This window comes from Penaeus monodon, chromosome 2 (assembly GCF_015228065.2).
Source record: "Penaeus monodon isolate SGIC_2016 chromosome 2, NSTDA_Pmon_1, whole genome shotgun sequence".
Lineage (NCBI taxonomy): Eukaryota > Metazoa > Arthropoda > Malacostraca > Decapoda > Penaeidae > Penaeus > Penaeus monodon.
The window spans coordinates 7684958-7707457 of NC_051387.1; the positions used below are offsets into that span (position 1 = coordinate 7684958).

At 35.1% G+C, this 22500-nt stretch overlaps 1 protein-coding gene across 1 annotated transcript in view; it reads left to right on the forward strand.

Moving 5' to 3' along the window:
* The first annotated feature begins 12323 nt into the window (after positions 1–12323).
* The window catches only part of LOC119577893 (vegetative cell wall protein gp1-like), a 28322-nt gene continuing 18145 nt past the window's right edge, over positions 12324–22500 (forward strand). The window contains exons 1-2 of the mRNA XM_037925553.1: positions 12324–12338; positions 13173–13241. Of these exons, the coding sequence (XP_037781481.1) occupies positions 12324–12338; positions 13173–13241 (84 nt within the window). The remainder of the gene's footprint in view (positions 12339–13172; positions 13242–22500) is intronic.

Here is a 22500-nt window from a genome sequence, read left to right on the forward strand (position 1 = left end):
TTTATATTATAATATTTATATATTATATATATAATTATATATATTATAATGCTTTCTATTTCTCATTCCGGGAAGATTTTTTTATTCTACTATCATTTTTCATAATCCTTCTTCATCTTCGCCTCCACAATATTACCTATTCTTATTCTTTCCATGAGCATTCATTTTTTTTCACACAAGTGTCCAAGACAAGAAAACCTTTCTTAAAAGCTTCCACGACAAAGTTTATAGTGTGCTTTTGGGATAAGCCCAAACGCAAAACACTCCTTTCTGCTTAAATTCCAAAGATAAAAAAGGACTTTCGAGTCAAAACGTAAAGAAAATAGTAAGATTGTGTGGAATTGCCTTGAAATATCTACACTGTGAGCATCTAAATATATGGGGCTAGCGTACGTATACAGAGACTTTATTTAAAGTGCATTTTTTAAAAGGGTTTTTTAATCTTGAGGCTTTTTCCTGGGGATGATACTGCATACTTGTGTTCTTTTTACGTAAATGAATAAGTGGATATTGCCTTCATACAAAGCACATTGTGTAATGAAATGATGGTTGTTATTATGAAATGATCGTAAATATACCCATCGGGTTTTATAAAGTAAAAGAGAAATATTTTAAATGTATCAAAACACATGATAACTGAAAAAAACGAAAATCTTATTAGTTTTTTTTAACACTTCTTGTGTTTCCCTTGATGAGGTATATTTCTGGAGTTTGCAAAGCGAAAATAACTGATAATGGTGACAATAATAATTGCAGTGGTAATGATAACATTAATGATATAATAAAAATGAAAATAATAAAATATGAAAATGTTAATAGTATCAAAAAAGATAATTAACAAAAAAATTAATATGATAAAAAAATAATAATAATAATAATAAAAATAATATAATAAAAATAATAATTAATAATAATTAATGATAAAAATATAAATAATATAATAAAAATATAATACAACAAAAATTAATGAGATGAGATGTTTAATATATATGTGTGGGTATAAAATTATTATATAAATATATATATATATAATATTAATAATTATATAATAATATATACCATCACCACACACACACAAACCCCCCACCCCAAACACACACACACACACACACACAAACACACAAACAAACAAAACAACACATATTATAAAAATTATGATAGATAGTATGATTAATTTTTTTACAGATACAAGGATATACAACATTGTATACACTTATGCATACATAAAAGCACACACACACCCTGTATCATAATATTTCACCCAAATCCCCTGGAGGCCCTTCCGGCAGTCTCTTAACTTCCCTTCCACTTCTCAAAACTTTCGAAAATTTGGAAGGGTTAACTTTGACGCATTTTCTATCGCACAAAAACTTTATCCCCGGGAAAGTCAGTTTCCCGGAAAAGACTCCCTCGTTCGACCTCTGTACAAGCCGAAAGGAATTTCTTTTCGTTTCGCTGGGGTGATTTTTTTTTTTTTTTTTTTTTGAGTGTGTGTGTGTGTGGTTGTCTGTTTTTTTTGTACGATTGATGCTGTTTTGTTTTTATGTTTATTTGTTGTTGTTGTTCCTTTTTTTGTTGTTAATTTGATGCGGTTTTTTTTGGGGGAAAAAATCGATGTTATTGTTATTTCTCAGGGTTTTTTTTTCTGTGGTCTGTAATTATTACAAGTTGAGGTTTTTATTTATCTGTTATTGTGTGTGTGTGTGTGTGTGTGTGGTTTGTGGTGTGTTGTGTGTGTGGTTGTGTGTTGTGTGTGTTGTGTTTTGTGTTGTGTGTGGTGTTGTGTGTGTGTGTGTGTGTGTGTGTGCTTATAAGTCAGTTTGATTTTTTTTTATCATATTGGAAAATTTTTGGATCTTGTGTTTTCATTTTGTTTTCTCGAGTGTATGTATGTGACAAAAGTGTTTTTGTCAGTGTATGTGTATGTGCGTGCGTGCGTGCGTGTGTGTGTGTGTGTGTGCGTGCGTGCGTGCGTGCGTGCGTGTGTGCGTGCATGCATGTGTGTGTGTGTGTGCGTGCATGCGTGCGTGCTTGTGTGTGTGTGTGTGGCGGCGTGCTGTGATGCAGCTTGCCATCCGTTCACCCCCGCAACAAGGGCGAATCGGAAGCGGCGCGATTCAAGCAGATTTCATTAATATCTCACTTATTTACCGAGTCCTTTGTGAAGGGGTCCTCCTTGACCCAAATTTTTAGACCATGTCCCGTTGACTTCATGAAGAGGAGAGAAGGGGGGGGGGGGAGGGGGGGAGAGAGGAAAGAGACGTGAAAGTACAGTATATTAAGCGGACAGAATACTGTTTAACGCATGATGATAACAAATGCACTCAACTGATTAGACATCGCTTTATTTATCCATCTATCTATCTACCTGTTTATTTATCATTTTGTTTCTTTTTTACATTTATTTGCCTATCTGTTCAATCAATCCCCATTCAAACTTCTATATGTTTAATCAAAGTAGGGCCCGAAAAGCAGTCAAAAATCAAAAAACCCGTTTATAATGGTCAAAATTTAAAAAAAGACAGCGTAAGAAATTAATATAAATTAAATAATAAAGAAAAAATAAATATATGATGATGATAAGAAGAAAAAATAATAATAATAAAATTTGTAATAATAATTAAATAAAAATAAAAAAATGTGTAAAGGTAAAAATAACAAAAAATGCAAGACAAAGATAATGTTTTTTTTGGGGGTTTTTTTTAATGGGTTGCCACTTTTGTCCTTCTCACTTTTTTTAGCATATTAAAAATGGGGGTTTAAAAAAATGATCATAAAAATAAATTTTACAATATATTTCACAAAAGAACTCGTCTCTTTGGGGGGTACTCCTTTGTTTATGCCTTCAAAGAAAACGCTAAGTTGTCCTGTTAAAAGTGGGGAGTCGGGCGCTATTACGGCGACTCATGTTTACTTATTCCCTTGGAGTCGATGCTTCAGACTTGATATTACATTAAGACTGGAAAAAAAAGAATGCATTTTCAAACTGAACAGTATCCTTGATAATTTACGAACTCTAATAAATCCCTGTTAACAAGGTATGGGGGACTCACGAAATGCAGGTGAGCACCGTGCTCTGTGACAGGTGTGGGGGAAAGGCACGCTACTTTGCGTGATCACCGTCATGCCTTGTTTTACCCCAGCGGTTCGTGTAAGACAATAGGGAGATGCTTACAAAAACGCTTCAAAACTTGAATAACCTTTGTATATAATATAATTACGTAAACAGGTTACGAAAATTGAGTATTTAAATGAGAATTAGACCAATCCTGGCATTTTATCACTCTATTATGATAGACAATGATGATATGACTAATGATAATATAACATGTTAATAATGATAATATTAGCAAAAAAGTAATAATGATAACAAGAATGATAATAATGACAATAGTACTGTTACTATAACAGAAGTAATAATAAAGATTATAATGATAAAAAAAAAATATTGATAATAATGATGCCAATGATAATACTAATATAACAGTGATGATGATGATACTAGTAATAATAATGATAACAATAATAATAATAATAATGATGATAATGGAAATTGTAATACTAATGATAATAAGAGTAATGATAATAATAATAATACCAAAGATGATAATAATAATAATGTTAATAATAGTAATGGTAATAATAATAATAATTATGATAATAACAATAAAATAATAATGATGATAATGATAATAAAATAATAATAATAATAATAATAATTAATAATTAATAATAATAAAAATAATGGAAATATTACAATTATTAATAATGAAAATAATAATAATAATAATAATAATATTATTATAACAATAAGGATGATAATGATAACCAAAATGATGATAATGATAATAATGATGATAACCATAATGAGGATAATATTAATAATACGGATAAAAACAATAACAACAGCAATAATGATTATAATGATAATATCAATATAATATCCAAGATAATGATAAATAATAATAATAATAGTGATGATGATGATATAATAACAATAATGATAATGATGGTTAAAACACCAAAAATAATGATCATCATAAAAACAGCTATTATGATGGAAATGATAATGGTGATGATATGAAAGATTAAAATAACAAAAACATTACTGTGATAACATCCATTTTGAAAAGTTTTTTGAATATTCCTATAATAAAATAATTATAGCGATGAATTTATATCATAATGATAAGTAACAATATCTGATACAACATGACATATATACCTTCCCTTGAATAAGTAAATAAATAAATAGATAAATAAATAAATAAATAAATAAACATATGAAAAACGGCCTCGACAGAATATTTTAGTTCTTTGATGTGAAATTCTCCCCCCCCCCTTCTCTCCCTCAGGCAGACGACCTCACTTATCGCTGCCTTTGACCTTTGACCTTCCTTATCTCTTTCCTTTTTCTGATTTTCCTCCTTTTTAGTCTCTTCCTTTCTTCTCCTTCCTTCATCTTCCTTCTCTTCACGTTTATTATTATCATTGTTGTTGCTTTTTTTATTTGTTATCATTATTATTGTTTTTATTATTATCAGTAGTAATGGTAGCAATAGTAGGTGTGCTAACTGTTCAGTAGTAGTATTAGCAGCAGAAGTATTAATATCGCTATCATATTACTATTCCTGTTGATATTCTTGTTATCATTATGATCATTATCATCATCAATGTCATCATCATATTATTATTATTATCATTATCATTATTATCATTATCGCTATTATCATTATTATTGATATCATTATCCTTGTCTTCATTATCACTGTTATCATTATTATCGTTATTATTGTTATAATAATAATAATAATTATTATTATTGTTGTTGTTGTTGTTGTTCTTATTCTTATTCTTATTCTTATTCTTATTCTTATTCTTATTCTTATTCTTATTCTTACTCTTATTCTTATTCTTATTCTTATTCTTCTTATTCTTCTTATTCTTCTTATTCTTATTATTATTATTATTATTATTATTATTATTATTATTATTATTATATTAATATCCTCCAACCTCCTCCTCGCACCCCCATCCCCGCATCCCCCCATCCCTCTCCAACCTCCTTCTTCCTCCCTCTCTCCTCTCCTTCCTCCTTCCTCCCTCTCTCCTCGCCTCTCCCTCCAACCTCCCTCTCTCCTCTCCTCTCCCTCCTTCCTCCCTCTCTCCTCGCCTCTCCCTCCTTCCTCCCTCTCTCCTCGCCTCTCCCTCCTTCCTCCCTCTCTCCTCGCCTCTCCCTCCTTCCTCCTCTCTCCTCGCCTCTCCCTCCTTCCTCCCTCTCTCCTCGCCTCTCCCTCCTTCCTCTCTCTCCTCGCCTCTCCCTCCAACCTCCCTCTCTCCTCTCCTCTCCTTCCTCCCTCTCTCCTCCTCTCCCTCCTTCCTCCCTCTCTCCTCGCCTCCTTCGACTCCTCTTCAATTCTTCTATTGGTCGTAAATGACGCTTGCCCGAAATCCTGGCCTGATCCTTGCCAACCTCGTAGGAGTTATTACCTCAGACTCCAAATCTCTCCGTCTCCGCTGCTGTCTCTCGCGCCGTCTCCGCATGCGGCTGGCGCTGGGCCCTCGCTATTTAGGGCCTTCCTCCCCCTCTTATGCCTCTGCTTCTTTTTCTCCTTTTTTCTTACTTCCTCTTTTTCTTCTTCTTCTTCTTCTTTTTCTTCTTCTTCTTTTTCTTTTTCTTTTTTCGTCTTCTTTTTCATTTTTTTCTTTTCTTTTTTTTCTTTTTCTTATTATTTGTCGTTTTCTTTTTCTTTTTCTTTCTTTTCCCTTTCTTTTTCTTCTTCTTTTTTTTTTCTTTTTTTTCTGTCTTTCTTTATCTTCTTCTTCTTCTTCTCTCTCTCTCTCTCTCTCTCTCTCTCTTCTCTCTCTCTCTCTCTCTCTCTCTCTCTCTCTCTCTCTCTCTCTCTCTCTCTCTTCTCTCTCCTTTCTCTCTCTCTCTCTTTTCTCTCTCCTCCTCCTCCCTTTTCTCCCTTTATTGTTACCGTTTTCATTTTTTTTTACCCCTCTCTTTTACTTCTCTTTTTATTATTGGTATTTTGTTGTTTCTACTTTCGCTCTTGCTGTCTTCATTTTTTTTTCTCTCTCTCTCACTTTATTTTAGTTTTTCTTTTACTTCTTCTTCTTATCGTTTTGGTCCTTTTCGTTGTCTCTTTTTCGTTTTTCGCTCCTTCGCATTTTTGTTGTTGTTGTTTTTGTTATTTTCCTCTCTCTCTCTCTGATTCCTTTCACTTTCTTTCCCTCTTTTCCGTTTTTTCTTCGTTTTTCATCGTTATCTATCTATTCATTTATTTTTTCAATTATCTCTTTATTATTTTTAATGAGTCTAATTCCTTTTTTCACTTTTTTTTCTTTTTCTTTCTCCTATTTTCATTTAGTCTGCTTATCTGTTTCTGTTTTTTGTTATTGTCTCTCTCTCTCTCCCTCTCTTTGAACTTGGCTAATTTCTGTTCATTTTCTTTTTCTTCTTCTTTCTTTCTCTCCTTCGACTTCTCGTTCTTTTCTTTTAATTTGTTGTTGTAACTGTCTTTTGCGTCTTGGCTTTTGTTTATACTTCTTCTTTATTAACTTTTCCTTCTTTTGCTGTTCTGTGGTTAAGTCCATTTCTTTGTTATTCTCTTTTGTTTTTCTTCGTCTCCTTCTTCTTCTTTCTTTTTTATTATTGCTGATTTTATTGTTTCTCGTTCCTTCTGTCTCATGTTTCCCTCTCTTCTGTTTCAATTTTGTTATCAGATTTTTTTTTTTATCACAGTTGATTATCATTATTACTATCTTATTCACTGCCATTATCGTTATTGCTATTATTGTTATTATCGCAATCATTATCTTATTACCATTATCGTCACTATCATTATTTTTACTTCTAATACTGCTATTGTTGTTATTATCGTTATTATTATCATTATCATTGTTATTATTGTCATTAACTATCTCTCATTATCATTATTAGTATTAGTACCATTAACATAACAATTATCATTATCATTGTTGTTACGATCATTAACATCATCATCATGGCTATTAATATTATTAATATTTACATTATTATTATTATCATTATCAATATTATTACTATTATATCATTATGCATGTATAATTAACATTATAATTTTTATGCTTATAACAGTTATACCCTGTATAACAGCAGAGTTAGAGTCACTTTATTATTAAGTAATATGGGTGTGTTATACTTGAAACTATGTTCCATGTGACTGTAGAGTAAAAAAAGAAAATAACTGGTTATATATGTATATATATATATATATATATATATATATATATATATATATATATATATATATATATATATATATTAAACAATCACACACACACACACACACACACACACACACACACACAACAAACACATGCAAACACACAAAAAACACACAAACACACACACAAACACAAACATACAAACACAAACACACAAACACACACACACATACACACACACACAAACACACATACACACACACACAAACACAAACACATACATACAAACACACCTTATTGCGAATCTATGAAAATCCTAATGGGAAGGGAAAGGAAAGGGAAACAGAAAGGCCTGAAAGAGGAAAGGGGAAAAAGGGGTAAGGGGAGAGGGAGAGGAAGGAAGAGAGGTCGCAGAGGAAAGGGGAAAAAGGGGTAAGGGGAGAGGGAGAGGAAGGAAGAGAGGTCGCAGAGAAAAGGGGGAATGAGGAGAGGGGGAGAGAAGGGGAGTAAGGAAGTAAAGGAGGTTGGGGGCTTAAGGAGGAGGAGGAGGAGGAAGGAGGAAAAAAAGAAGGAGGAGGAAGAGGAGGGAAGAGGAAGAGGAGGAAGAAAAGGAGGAGGAGGAGGAGGAAGGAGGAAGAGGAAGAGGAAAGGAGGAGGAGGAGGAGGGAAGTGGGAAGGGGCAGATGTAGGCTTCAAGTGACAGGGAAGGTGTGGGATTAAGGAAGATTTGGGAGTGCGAGGGGGTGACAGAGCGGAAAGGGGAAGGGAAGAGGGAGAGGGAGGCGGAAAGGGAGAGGGAGAGGGAGGCGGAAAGGGAAGAGGGAAGAGGGAGGCGGAAAGGGAGAGGGAAAAGGGAGAGGGAGGCGGAAAGGGAGAGGGAGACGGAAAGGGAGAGGGAAGAGGGAGAGGGAGGCGGAAAGGGAGAGGGAGGCGGAAAGGGGAAGGGAAGAGGGAGAGGGAGACGGAAAGGGAGAGGGAGAGGGAGGCGGAAAGGGAGAGGGAAGAGGGAGAGGGAGGCGGAAAGGGAGAGGGAGAGGGAATGGAGAAAGGAGAGAGGAGAGAGGTGGAAGAAGTTTCTTTTTTTGTTCCATAGAATTTCCACGGGTTTCGCTATTTATTATCATATCATCATTATCATTATCATTTTATCATTATCATTTTATCATTATCATTATTATTATTATTATTATTATTATTATTATTATTATTATTACAACTATTATTATTATTATTATTATTATTATTATTATTATTATTATTTCACTATCATCCCCATCATTATTATCACCATCATTATTATCACCATCAATATCATTATCCTTATTACTATTATCATTATATCATTATTATTATTATCACTGTTATTTAGACTTTAACTTCAACTTTCCTGGTGTGCTGGTTGTCTGGTAGATCCATACCAATAGTCTAAGTTTGTTTTCCGCTTTTAATTTCTAGGACAGCTCACCTGCCTTGTCCAAACGACTTCTTGATGTCTTGTGAGAAAATCCTCACCACCTGAACGAGTTAGCCTAGTTGGTCTTTCCTGAGTCTTTGCAACATAAAATCGTGTATGAACCGTAGAAGGTTCATTGGTTTCACGTCTTTTGCAAATATATATCCAGCTCGCATCTTCCTTAATAATACATGGTTAATGGTTTAAAAGCAAAATAAATGTGCTAGACATCTATGGTCATATAGCTTCCTTAACAATACGGTCGGTGGTATGATTACGATATACAGGAATAGTGACAAGGGTTTTCCTTGGGAGATTCCTTTATTAATGTCCACTTGTCCGAGATTCGTTCCTCCAGGTGTCAATATTGCCTTCCAGATCACCATGCTTTTGCTGATTTAAGCTTATCATGTTCTTGGCTGTTCTAACCAACTCCAGATGTTTCAAGATTCACGACTGTAGCACCGCGTCATGTTTTCTTGCAGCTTAAGCCAGTGCCAAGTTTGACAAACCCTTTCGTTCAGTTCTTTAGTATTGCTTTGTCTACGACCAACTTATCCTACGTTTCGCTTCATCCCTTTCTGCAGCCCTTTTGCTTGTCTCTTTTCTCTTCATCCAGATTTTCACGGAACAGCTTCAGATTAGTTCGAAACAGTTGGATTTGTTTGAACTTTTGGCATATCTCGTCATATCCTTTTTATCTTATTTCCATCCGTCTTGATCTTCTGTTTCAACATTTCTGAGATGTACAAAGTGCTATTCTCCTTAAGGTGGTATTTTGTATTCAATCATCCCCTTTCTCTGTGATTCAGTCTCATATTTCCTTTTCGGTTTTCCTCAATCTTGCTGAGATCTCTTCTCTACGTTGAATCGTCTTTTTTGTTGTTTTTCTATCATTTCGTTTTTGCTCTGCACCTGTTTTGTAGATATATATATTAATGTTTAGAATGATATCTAGATAGTTATCTCTCTCGTATTTGTTTATCTCACTATTTATCTGCCTGTCTTTCTATCTATCTTCGTTACCTCTCTTCCTCTTCCTCTTTTTACCCACTTAGTAACAAGATTATATCAAACATTCAAGGAATCAAAAAGCCTTTTCATAAAAATAGTCTAAAAAAAGTGATTCTACAAACAAGCCTGATAGAAACGCAAGAAAAATGCAAAAAGGAAATATTTGTCTAAAAAATCAGTCAAGGGAAAAAGTCTCATTAGTGAACATAATGTTATAGGCCTACAAAAGGGCTCGCTCGTCGCAGAATAAACATTCGGAGGAAACTTTTGGAAAAATCCTGATTGCGAGAGTTGTCTTGTGCTCCAGGGTCTCCGGGGATCATCAGCGGAGCTCTGTCGTGTGTGTGTGTGTGTCTTAAGGAGAGGGGGGTGAGTGTGTGTGGGGTGTGTGGGGGTTGTGTGTGTGTGTGTGTGTGTGTGTGTGTGTGTGTGTGTGTGTGTGTGTGTGTGTGTGTGTGTGTGTGTGTGTGTGTGTGGAGTGTGTGTATGTGTGTGTGGCCCCGTGTCAGCCCCGATTGTGTCTATGTATGTGTCTGTGTGTGTGTGTGGCTGTGGACGTGTGGACGTAACGCAAAGGATTATGCACACAACCCACAATACTATATGCACAAACAGACAACCACGAACTTTCTATAACTAACGGAGAACCATGTACAGGTATTGCCCTCAGGATGAAGTTCGGAGGACCAGGGCCACCTGCCGAAGTTTGTGGAATAACTTGAGGGCATTTCGAAGGCAGGAATCCTACGTGTTCATCGATCTGTTGTGGGACATGTAATGAGCGACTGATGAATAATGATGGTGAGGTGAGGAGGTGACTCATGCTGTTTCGTAAGTAGGTTTATGTGTATGCTGGGAGTGTGTGTGTGTTTTGTGTTTGCGTGTATGAAAGTTTGTCTGTCTGTCTTGTCTGTCTATCTGTCTGGCTCTTTCTCAGTATCTGTCTCTCTGTCTACCTCTGTTTCTCTGACTCTCTCTTCTCTCCTCCTCTCTCTCTCTCTCTCTCTCTCTCTCTCTCTCTTCCGTTTCTCTTTCTCTTTATTTCCAATAGTTCTGGCTATCTATAGTACAAGAATAAAGCAGAAGAATAAAGGGGGGGAAGTAAGAAATCTATCCTTAAAACTTCACGATTCGACCAAATCAACTCCATCGTCCCAAGATTTTTTTTTTTTTTTTTTCCAAACGATTAGTGAAGAAAAAAAGTAGGAGAAAAGAAGCGAAGAAAGAAGAAGAAGTAGGAGAAAGAAGAAAGAAACACCTAATAAACGTTCACATCCAAATCAATCCAGCCAAGGATTGTTTCCATAAGAAAGTGAGACGGAAAAGAAAGAGCGTAGAAAAAAGCGAGAGAGAGAAAAAGAGGAGAAAGAAGACAGAACATAAAAAGAACATCAAAGAAATCAAAGGAGAGCAGCGCTGAAAGAAGGAAGAGAGAAAAGATACAGAGCTTAAAAAGAGAGAGAGAGAGAGAGAGAGAGAAAGATACAGAGCTAAAAAAGAGAGAGAGAGAGAGAGAGAGAACAGAGAAAGAGAGAGAGAGAGAGAGAGAGAGAAAGAGAGCGAGCGAGAGAGAGAGAGAGAGAGAGAGAAAAAAAAATTAGACAAAGAAAACCAGAAAAAAAAAGTAAAGCTAAAAAAGCGATAGGAAGGAGAGACCGAAGATGGAGAATCTCACAGAAGGATCTCTCTCACACACACGGGCGGGCGAGCGGGCGGGCGGCGGAAATGAAATGCAAGTTACGCCGCTGAGACACTTGGGGAAGGTGCGAGTGGCAGCTTACTAATGAGGGTTTAAGATGCCATGTTCTAAGACAAGTTAGGGCCGTTCCTTGGAAGGAGTTAATAGGCCGGCGTGTCATCGTCTCAGCACCTGAAGGAGGACGTGCAAGGGGAAGGAGGGGGGAAGGAGGGGGAGTGAGGGGAATAGGAGGAGAAGGAGGGGGGAGTGAGGGGAGAAGGAGGGGGAAGTGAGGGGAGGAGTGAGAGAAGAAGGGGGGAGTGAGGGGAGAAGGAAGGGTAATGAGGGGAGAAGGAGGGGAGAAGATGGGGAGCAGGAGGAGATATGGGCAGGGAGAAGGGGAGGAGATGGGAGGGTAAAAGGAGGAGTAAGAGGAAGGAGAGAGAAATGAGAAGGAGGAGAGGTGGGAAGAAGAAAAGATGATGAGAGGAGGAAGTAAGGATTGAATAAAGGGAATGAGAGGAATGGAATGGTAAGATAAAAGGAGGAGGGGAGAGGAAAAAGGAAGAGGAATGGGAAGCACGAGGGAGGAAGGGATAGGGGAAGGAGAAAAGAGGAGGAGTGGAAAGGAGGATAAGGAGGACGGATGGGAAGAGGAAAAGGAGGAAGAAGGAGAAATGAGAAGAAGAGAGGATAGGAATAGGAAGAAGAGAGGAGGAGGGGAAAGGAAGACAAATAGAAGAGACGGATAAGGGAGAAGGAAGAGAAGAAAGTAAGTGAAAAATAGAAAGATGACAAAAGGAGGAAGTGAAAAGAAGGGAAAAGGAAGAGAGAATAAGAGGAAGGAAGAATCTGACGTTTTGGAAGAAGGAAGAGATGGAGGAGAAGGAGGAAATGGAGGCAGGAGTAGGAAGAGGAGGAAGGAGAATAAAGGAGAAAGAGGAGGGGAGAAGAGACTAAAAGGAAATGGACATCTTCAAGGTAAAGAGAGACAAAGAGAGGAAGAGAAGAATAAAAAAAGGAAAAGAAAGAGACTGAAGGGCGAGAGAAAAAATAGAACGAAAAACTGGGAATTAAAAGGGAATCAAGGACAAGGAAAATAACGTAAACAGAAATAACGAGAAACTGGAAAAGCTAAGAAGAAAAAGAAGGAAGGATAAGAGGAAGAAGAAGAAGAACGATGTACATAATGACAAATGTGACAAGATAAGGAGAGTAACAGGAAATGAAATGATATAAAAAGGTTAAATAGATTTCAAAAGGAAATGGGAGAGAGAGAGAGAGAGAGAGAGAGAGAGAGAGAGAGAGAGAGAGAGAGAGAGAGAGAGAGAGAGAGAGAGAGAGAGAGAGAGAGGGGAGAGAGAGGGAGAATAGGGGGGGGGGGTGAGAGTGATTGAGAAAGAGAGAAAGAGAGAGAAAGAGAGAGAGAGAGAGAGAGAGAGAGAGAGAGAAATAGAGAGACAAAGAAACATAGGAGGATACTTAATTAGATCTTCATAATTTGAATAAAGCTATTTTTCGTAACATTTCCAAAACCCCTAAAACTTTGATACACTCTGATACATGTTTGCCCTTTACGTGTACGTTACTGGAACCTGTTGAAGCATCTTTTCGGTTATGTATCAGAGTGTTTGCTTCTACCTTGATACAGTGTGATACATTCCGCCAAGCCAATCAGAGCGCGACATTTTCCAGATATATTTCACGTAGTCCCAAATATTTATATTATTAATTAATTACGAATCGCATCGTATGTTTCTAGATAAACTTTTTTTTTTATCGTAAAGGTGCATAAAATGTCTCTGTGTCTTTTAGCAGTACATGAAATACGTATTTATATGGGTAAAAATTTTAGACCATCATGACAGTCGCTGGAACGACATGGTAAGAATTTCCGACGCGTCCGAGTCATATGACGTGCTATTGACTTCGGTGGGATGAATGCCTTCGAAATCATTCTGTACCTCTATGATATTACCTTACAAGCTCAAAAAAAAATCAAAGTAAAGGCTTTGTATTTTGATTTGTTTATATCATTTACTTAATAAGTCAAGTAAATGTCCGTGATCATTGGAATTATCCAGTTGTCTGATTTGGACACGGAGCTCACTCGCGGTGCATACGATAAGATGCAAAACCGTAAGCAAATTCCACTTCCCATATGAAGAACAATGTATGTAATAAGAAAACAAAAACGTTTTGTCTGAATCAGAGAAAGATAGATACGTAGCTAGACAGATATATATAAAACCTAAACAGATAGATACATAGATACATAGATAGATACAAAACATACAGGCAGGCAGGCAAGCAGACAGACAGTCAGACAAACATACAACAGACAAACAGGCAGAACAGACAAATGAACAAACAGACAAACATGCCGAAGAACAGACAAATAAACAAATAAACAAACAGGCAGAAGAACAGACAAATAAACAAACAGACAAACAGGCCGAAGAACAGACAAATAAACAAACAGACAAACAGAGAGAAGAACAGACAAATAAACAAACAGACAAACAGAGAGAAGAATGACGTGTCGTCGCTAATTAGCCGGGAAGAAGGAGATCTCAAGACGACACCCTGATTGCTCTGAAGAAACGCCGCAATGACTTCGATGAACCGAAGGAACAAGAAGAAGGAAAAGGAAGAAGGATAAGAGGAGGAAGGTGGAATAAGAGGAATAGAGAAGGAGGAGGAAGTGGAAATGAGAGATAGAGAAGGAAGTGGGATAAGAGAGGTAGAGAGGGAAGAGGTGGAATAAGAGAGAAATAAAAGAAGAGAGGCAGAGGAGAGGTAGAATAAAATAGAGAAGAAGGAGGTGTAATGAGAGAGGAAAATGAGGAGCTAGAAGAAGAAGAGATAGAAGAAGAGGTGGAATAAGAGGAAACGGAATAACGATAGAGAAGAACGAGATGGAATAAAAGACGTAGAGGAAGAGAAAGTGGAATGAGAAAGAAAGAAATGGGAAGACAAGAATGAGTAAAGAAAGGGAATGTGGAATAAAAACAATATATAAAGAGGAGGTGAATTAACTCATCATAATCACTATTATTATAATTATCATAACAACTGTTATCACTGTTTATACCATTAACATCTAGCAGCAAAGAAGGGAAGAGAAAGAGAAAGAGAAGTGGATTACAAATAAAAAAAAAAGAGAAATGATGAAATATACAAAAAAATGAATATACAAATAGATTGAAAATAGATTGAAATATACAAAGAAGGGAAGAGAAAGAGAAAGGGTGAGAGAGAGAACGTGAAATAGATTGAAATATACTAAAACATTGAAATATACAAATAGATTGAAATATACAAAAAAAGGGAAAAGAAAGAAAGGAGAGAGACACTGAAATATACAAAAAAAAGGGAAGTGAAAGAGAAAGGGTGAGAAAGAGAAAGAGAAAAAAAATTGAAATATACAAGAACCTATGCACATCTTTTCAAATTGTCCTCAGGAAAAAAAAAAATGCTTCATCTTATATTTGTTCTTTTTCCTCTGTTTTATAACAACATTCTTTCTGTGAGGAAATTTCATGGTTTCACTTTTTCCAACCTTTTCTTTCACTCTTCGTTTCTTTTACTTTCTTTTTTATTTTATTTTCTGCGTTCGTCTAGGTTTCCAAGTATCTCGTTTTTATGTTTTTTTGTTTATATTCGCTTTAACAAATTTTTGTTTTTATCTTTCTTTCTATCTCATAATTTCTCCCACCCCCTTTTACTTTATATATATATATATATATATATATATATATATATATATATATATATATATATATATATATATATATATATATATATATGTGTGTGTGTGTGTGTGTGTGTGTGTGTGTGTGTGTGTGTGTGGTGTGTGTGTGTGTGTGTGTGTGTGTGTGTTTATATATATATATATATATATATATATATATATATATATATATATATATTATATATATATATAGTATATTTATATCTGTACCTGATAATTAATCACTATCATCAGCATTACCTTTTTGAGTACTTGATATCTTTCATTAATTTCTTAGGAGCGATGACAGTCATGATAATCATTATCACTCTGTTATCATCATTCTCGTTATCCTCTCCTTCTTCTTCCTCTTCCTCCTCCTCCCCTTCCTCTTCTTCTTCTTCCTCCTCCTCCTCTTTCCTCTTCTTTCCTCTTCCTCTTCCTCTTCCTCTTCTCTTCCTTCCTCTTACTCTTCTCTTCATACTTCATCTTGCTCTTCTCTTCTTCTTAGACCTCTCTCCTATCATTATCCTCTTCTTCTACTCCTCCTCCTTCCTCCTTCCTCCTTCCTCTCTACTACTACTCCTCCTCCTCCTTCTTCACTCCTCCCCTCCCTCTCCTCCTCCTCCTCCTCCTCCTCCTCCCTACATCCCCCTCCTCCTCCTCCTTCTCATCCTCCTCCTCCTCCTCATCCTCCCTACATCCCCCTCCTTCTCCTCCTCCTCTTCTCTCTCCTCCTCCTTCTCATCCTCCTCCTCCTCCTCATCCTCCCTACCTCCCCCTCCTCCTCCTCCTCCTCCTCCCCTCCCGCTTCCTCCTCCTCCTCCCTCCTCCTTCTCCTCCACCTTCTTCTCATCCTTCTCCTCATCCTCATCCTCCCTACATCCCCCTCCTTCTCCTCCTCCTTCTGCTGGTTATCTGGTTATCTAATTATGTATTTTCTTATTATTGATAATATTGATTTCAACTTTTTATCTGTTGTTATCATTATCATTGCCATAATTTTTCGTTATTATCATCATCATGCAGCTATTCTTATTATTGATAATGTGACTTTACTGACATTTCCGTCATTATAATTATCGTAATTATTAATGCCATACTAACTGTATCAGAGCAATATTTATCATTATCATCGTTATCATCCTTATCATCCTTATCGTTATCAATTATATCATTCTCATCAATTATTTTCATCCTCTTAGCCATTAAATTCCATAAGTACTAAAAATATTTACCATATTCAAATTATTACCAATACAATTTTCTTAAGTATCCTGCTTTTTAATAATCATATAATTTTCCCACAACTAACATATTTTGCTTCACAGTTGATATGCAAATATTAATACACAAGCATTTTCAACCACTGCCGATCAGTACATGCGCCTGATCTGTAACAAAATCAAATGAATAAAAGTATCATATCAGCAAAGCAAATATTACAGTAAAGAGTTTAGTCTATTAAAGGATTTATCTAACGTTCATATTCATTAACCCGATTTATTTAGCTTTGTATTCAAAGGAGCGGAATTCAGACTGTTATTATGAACTCTATTGTTGCATAATTCTTCTTTGATTAAAGGGATCAGAGTGTTAATAATTTGCAGATAATGAGAATCATGTCTGAATTGTGTAATATTTATGCTAGTCTATCGATACGTGACCTGAATAGTGTTTTTCTGTGTATTTATGTGTTTATGAATAGGTGAATACGTAGGTGTAGGTGGGTAGGCATTTAGATGGATCGATGTGAGAGAGGGAGAGAGAGAGAAGAGAGAGAGAGAGAGAGAGAGAGAGAGAGAGAGAGAGAGAGAGAGAGAGAGAGAGAGAGAGAGAGAGAGAGAGAGAGAGAGAAAGGCGAACAACACACACACACACACACACACACACACACACACACACACACACACACACATACACACGCATACACACACAAAAAAAAACATTACTCTTTCCTTCACTCTGCACCTTCTGCAACGAAAGAATAACCAATTGCACTGTTGACAACGAAGAGATTCAGGATATGAACGGAAGAGAGAAAGGGAAGGGGAAGAAAGAGAGGAAAAAGTGTGTGTGTGAGAGAGGGGAGGGTGAAGGAGAGAGAGAGAGAGAGGAGGGAAAAGATAAAGAAAGTGAGAGGGGCGGGGGAAATGAGAGAGAGATAGGGAAAGAGAAAGAAAAAGAAAGAGAAAGAAAGTAAGAGGGAGAGAGGGAATGGGAAAGAAAGAGAAAGCGAAAGTGAGAGAGAGGGATGGGGAAAGAGAATGAGAAAGAGAAAGTGAAAGAGAAAAAGGGGGGAAAGGGAGAGAGAGAGTGGGAAGGGAAAAGAAAGAGAGAGAAATTGAGAGAAAATGAAGCGGGAAAAAGAAAGAAAAAGTGAGAGAGAGAGAGGGGGGGAAGGGGGAAGAAAGAGAAAGAATGAAGAGAAAGAGAGAGAGAGAGAGAGGGGGGGGGGGATTTCCTAATCTCCCTTTTCTGCCGTTTTTATTTATTTATTTATTTGCTTGCTTGTTTATTTTACATCCTTTTCTGTCTCATTTTCTTTTCTTTTTTTATTTTCTCCTTTTTTTCCTTTTTCATTTTCCATTCTCTTTCAGATTTTTTTCCCTATTCCTTTCCTTTCTAATCTGGAGTTTTTCCATCCCTTTTTCTTTCTCTTATTCACCTGCAGTAAACCGGCTTCCTTTCAACCAATCCTTCAAAGTGATTTTTTTTTTCTTTTTTTTTTTACTTTTTCTTTTTGTCCACTTAATTATATGATTTATTTGTTTATCGATTTTTTTTCATTATTTGTTGTTTACTTTTGAGTTCTCTGGCTTCTCTCGTCTTTTCTCTTCTTCCTTTATTCGATTTCGTTTCCCTTTTTTTATTTTTTTTTACTGTTTTTCTTTTATTATTGTCATGTTTTGCTGTTTATTTTCGTGTTGGCTTTTTCTCTCACCTCCTCTCTCTTTATTACATGTTTTCTTTTCTTCTCCCTTCCTCTGTCTGTCTGTCTGTCTCTCTCTCTCTCTCCTCTCTCTCTCTCTCTCTCTCTCTCTCTATATATATATATATATATAAAAAAATAAAATATATTAATATATATATATATATATTTAATTATATATATATATATATATTATATATATATTTTATATATATATATATATATATATATGTGTGTGTTTGTGTGTGTTTTTGTGTGTGGTGTGTGGGTGTGGGTGTGTGTAATTATATATATATATAATATATAAAATATAATATATATATATAATAATATATATATATATATATACATATATATATATAATATATATATTATTTTAAAATATATATTATATATATATATTATTGTTATATATATATTTATATATTATATATATAATAAAATATATATATATATTATATATATATATATATTTGTACATATATCACACACACACACACACACACACACACACACCACCCACACACATATATATAATATACCCTATATATATATATACATATAATATATGTGTATATATGTATACATATATATATATATATATTATATATATATATATATATTTTATATATTATATATATAATATATTTGTACATATAATCACACACACACACACACAAACACAACACACACAACACACACACAACGCCATATATATATGTATATATATATATATATATAATATATATATTATATATATATATATACATTGATATATTCTTTTTAATATATATATATTTTATAAATATATATATAATACATTACATATATATATTATTATATTTATATTATTATAATATATATTATATATATATTATATTATGTATATATTATAGTCAATGTCCCTTTTCAGTGTAATTTGCTTCATAGTAAAATTTGATGTATTGCTCAAAGACATATTGCTCCTTTTCTCGGATTTTTTTTTTCTTTTTCTTTTGTGCATCTCAATAGATCAGTGATTTTCAAAGTGGTCAACATCGTCTCCCAGAGGTCGATAAGAGCATCCAAGGGGTCGAGAGACGGTCGATAAATAACTAGGGGGATGACTGCTTACTTGAGGTCGAAGGGACCATCCATACCTTCAGTCTTAAATTCTCGAGAATAAATTTGTAAAAATCTGAAGGACGTTAAACACTATCAGAATGTTTTTTTTTTTTTAATGTATTCATTTTGAACGAGCTAGCGTAACAGTAGACTCCCAGCTCTCAGTGTTGTCCATAAATAGATCATTGTGACTTAAAGTTGAAAATTGTACGTAGCAGACATAATGGCTGTAGTTCCCTTTTCATCATACTGTATTCCAACCACATAATTTAAAAAACTGAAATAGAAAATTCGAAACTCCACAGGGAGTCGACGAGTTAAAAACTTTGAGAACCAGTGCAATATATGGTCATCTTTCCATCCTCTTGGTGTAGCTTGGGGTTAAATTTCCTTACATTTAGCACTATCCTTTGAGAATTCCTTTGAGGTATCACGTAAATCGTTTTTGTATTTCTATAGAAGTATTCTGTCCGATTATTAACTCTTAGACCTAAGTTTAATGAATAACTTCAAGATTGATAAGATTTTTACATTATTTCAGCACTCTAGTTATGAAACATGCATACATACATGCATATATACATACATATATATAGATACATACATACATATATACACACACAAATACAAAAAACAAACACACAAAAATGCACACAAACAAACACACACATACACAATACACAAGCGCACCCATACAAACACACACACACACACACACACACACACACACACACACACACACACACACACACACACACATAAACACACACACACACACACACAACACACACACAACACTACATCATCAATATATATATATATATATAATATATATATATATATATATTATATATATATATATATATATACCTGATCAAATATTCTTCGCTTCTAAGTTTATAATATACACGACCTACTTACCTTTATTTTTTTTTCACCACCAAATTAACACGCAAATGAGGGACACGACCGGAGAAGCAATATTCGGACATCATCCCATATTTTTTTCTTCTAATTACCGGCTGCAAATACCAGATAATGACAAATAAACTCTGCGGAATCTCCCCCCTAGTTTGAACCGGTGCAGGTGACAGGTAATTTACCGGGAGTGGATAATGGTATACTTAGTCTGATATTATTATCGGAGGTGTGCGTGTTCGGGGAGTGGGGGGAGGGGGAGGGGGAGTGGAGAGGAGAAGGGGAAGGGGAAGGGAAAGGGGTGTTTGTGAAGGGGAATTATATATATATATACATAATGCATATATATGTGTATGTATATACATATACATGTGTGTGTGATACATATATATATATATATACATATATATGTATATGGAGGGTTGTATTCCTTTTCGAGGAGGGGTGAAGGAGGGTTATTTGGGGGGGGGGGGAGTTAATGGGGGAGGTGGAGAGGGGAGCAGGGGGAGGGAGAGATGAGGGAGGGTGAGTAGATGCTTGTGGAGGGAAAGGGGGGGGGTGCATGAGAAGAGAAGGGAAAGATGTGAAATTAGAAGTAAAGAAAGGGGTGTATATAGAGATAGGGAGAAGAGGCTAAAGGAAGGGGGAGAGGAATATGAAGTGGGAGCGTGTGCGTGCGTGTGTATGTTTGCGTGCGTGTGTATGTATTGCGTGTGTGTGTGTGTGTGTGTGTGTGTGTGTGTGTGTGTGTGTGTGTGTGTGTGTGTGTGTGTGTGTGTGTGTGTGTGTGTGTGTGTGTGTGTGTGTGTGTATGTGTGTGTGTGTATATATATGTATATGCGTGCCTTTGTATGTTTGTGTGCTTAAGTGTGTATATGTGCATGTATATGCCTATGTATGTGTATGTGGGTACGTGCGTGCGTTTGTATGTATGTTCTGTCCGTGTGTATTGTACCTAAACCGATGTAAATATGCAACCATGCAAGTATTCTCGTGAAAAAAACGGCATATATATGTGATCATGTGATATGCGAGTTTATCTGTGGAGTTTCGTACTCTAGTGTGAATGAATACCAGCATCAGTTTATGGATAATTGTTTTTGTAAACCATTCAGCAGTGATATACCACGCACAGTACATACTAACTATACAAATAAATTCTTTCACCTCGACTTTAATAAAAAAAAAAATAATAATAATAAAAAAATAAAAAAAATGTCTATGTATAAAAAAAAATGCAATTCACTTTATAATTTATACAAACTTATAAGCTTCTAACAAATCGATCGTTAAATAAAGCAATTTGCACAGGAAGTTAACTAAATTATGATAATCATAACAATGATAACAACTAAAATTAGAGACAACAGTGACAATAATAATGATGAAGATGATGATGATTGTGATGATAATGACTATAATGGTAATGATAATGAAATGATGATGATGATGATGATGATGATGATGATGATGATGATGATGATGATGATGATGATGATGATGATGATGATGATGATGATGATGATGAATAATAATAATATAATAATAATAATAAAAATAATGATAATAATAATTATAATAAGAATAAGAATAAGAATGCTCATTATAATAATAATGATAATAATGATAATGATAATAATGATAATGATAATAATAATGATAATAACATTGACAATAATAATGACAATTGTTATTGCTATTATTATCATTATCATCATCATCATCTTTTTATCATAATGACTAATGATGATAATAATGATATCCCGGAATATACCACATGTATAAGTTAAAATCTCATCACGTATAAATTCAAAATATCCTACATGAAATATGTATTTCTGATATTCCCTGAAAATATATGAGGGTTATGAAGCCGCTATTTCATATAATCGTTATGTTAGATTACGATAGATTAAATTTTTCAGTAAACATTGATTTTCGTATTCTGTAGAAAATGTTGGTTATTTTTGCTACATAGCCTTTACTCATTCTTTAGCCTTGTTATTAATATTATTATATTCTCTTATCATCATTTATCATTTACGTTACATTGCTTCTTAGCATTTTATCACTATTATTTCGCAGCCTATGTGTCGACCTTGAAATTCGAAAAAGAAAAAGAAAAGCCGGCAACTTTTCCCCCGGCAAAGATGCCAGTTCATATTTTTGAGTTAGAATTATCATTCTGGAAGCTGGTAAAGCGTACAGAGCGAAACTTTATATTTAAATCTCTTCCAATATTCTGCTCTGGTAGATAACCTAGAATGGCAGTGTAATGCATTTCTGAATGTTATCATTGTTATTCATATGATTACTTACGAAGCGTGTAATTTTTTCGCAATATAATTTAGGGATAGTTTTTTTTCATAAATCATGTGCGTTGTTTCATTTCCTTTCATCTGTGTGACTCTCCCTTTCCCTCTCTCTCTCTCACTTTCCCTCTCTCTCTCTCTTTC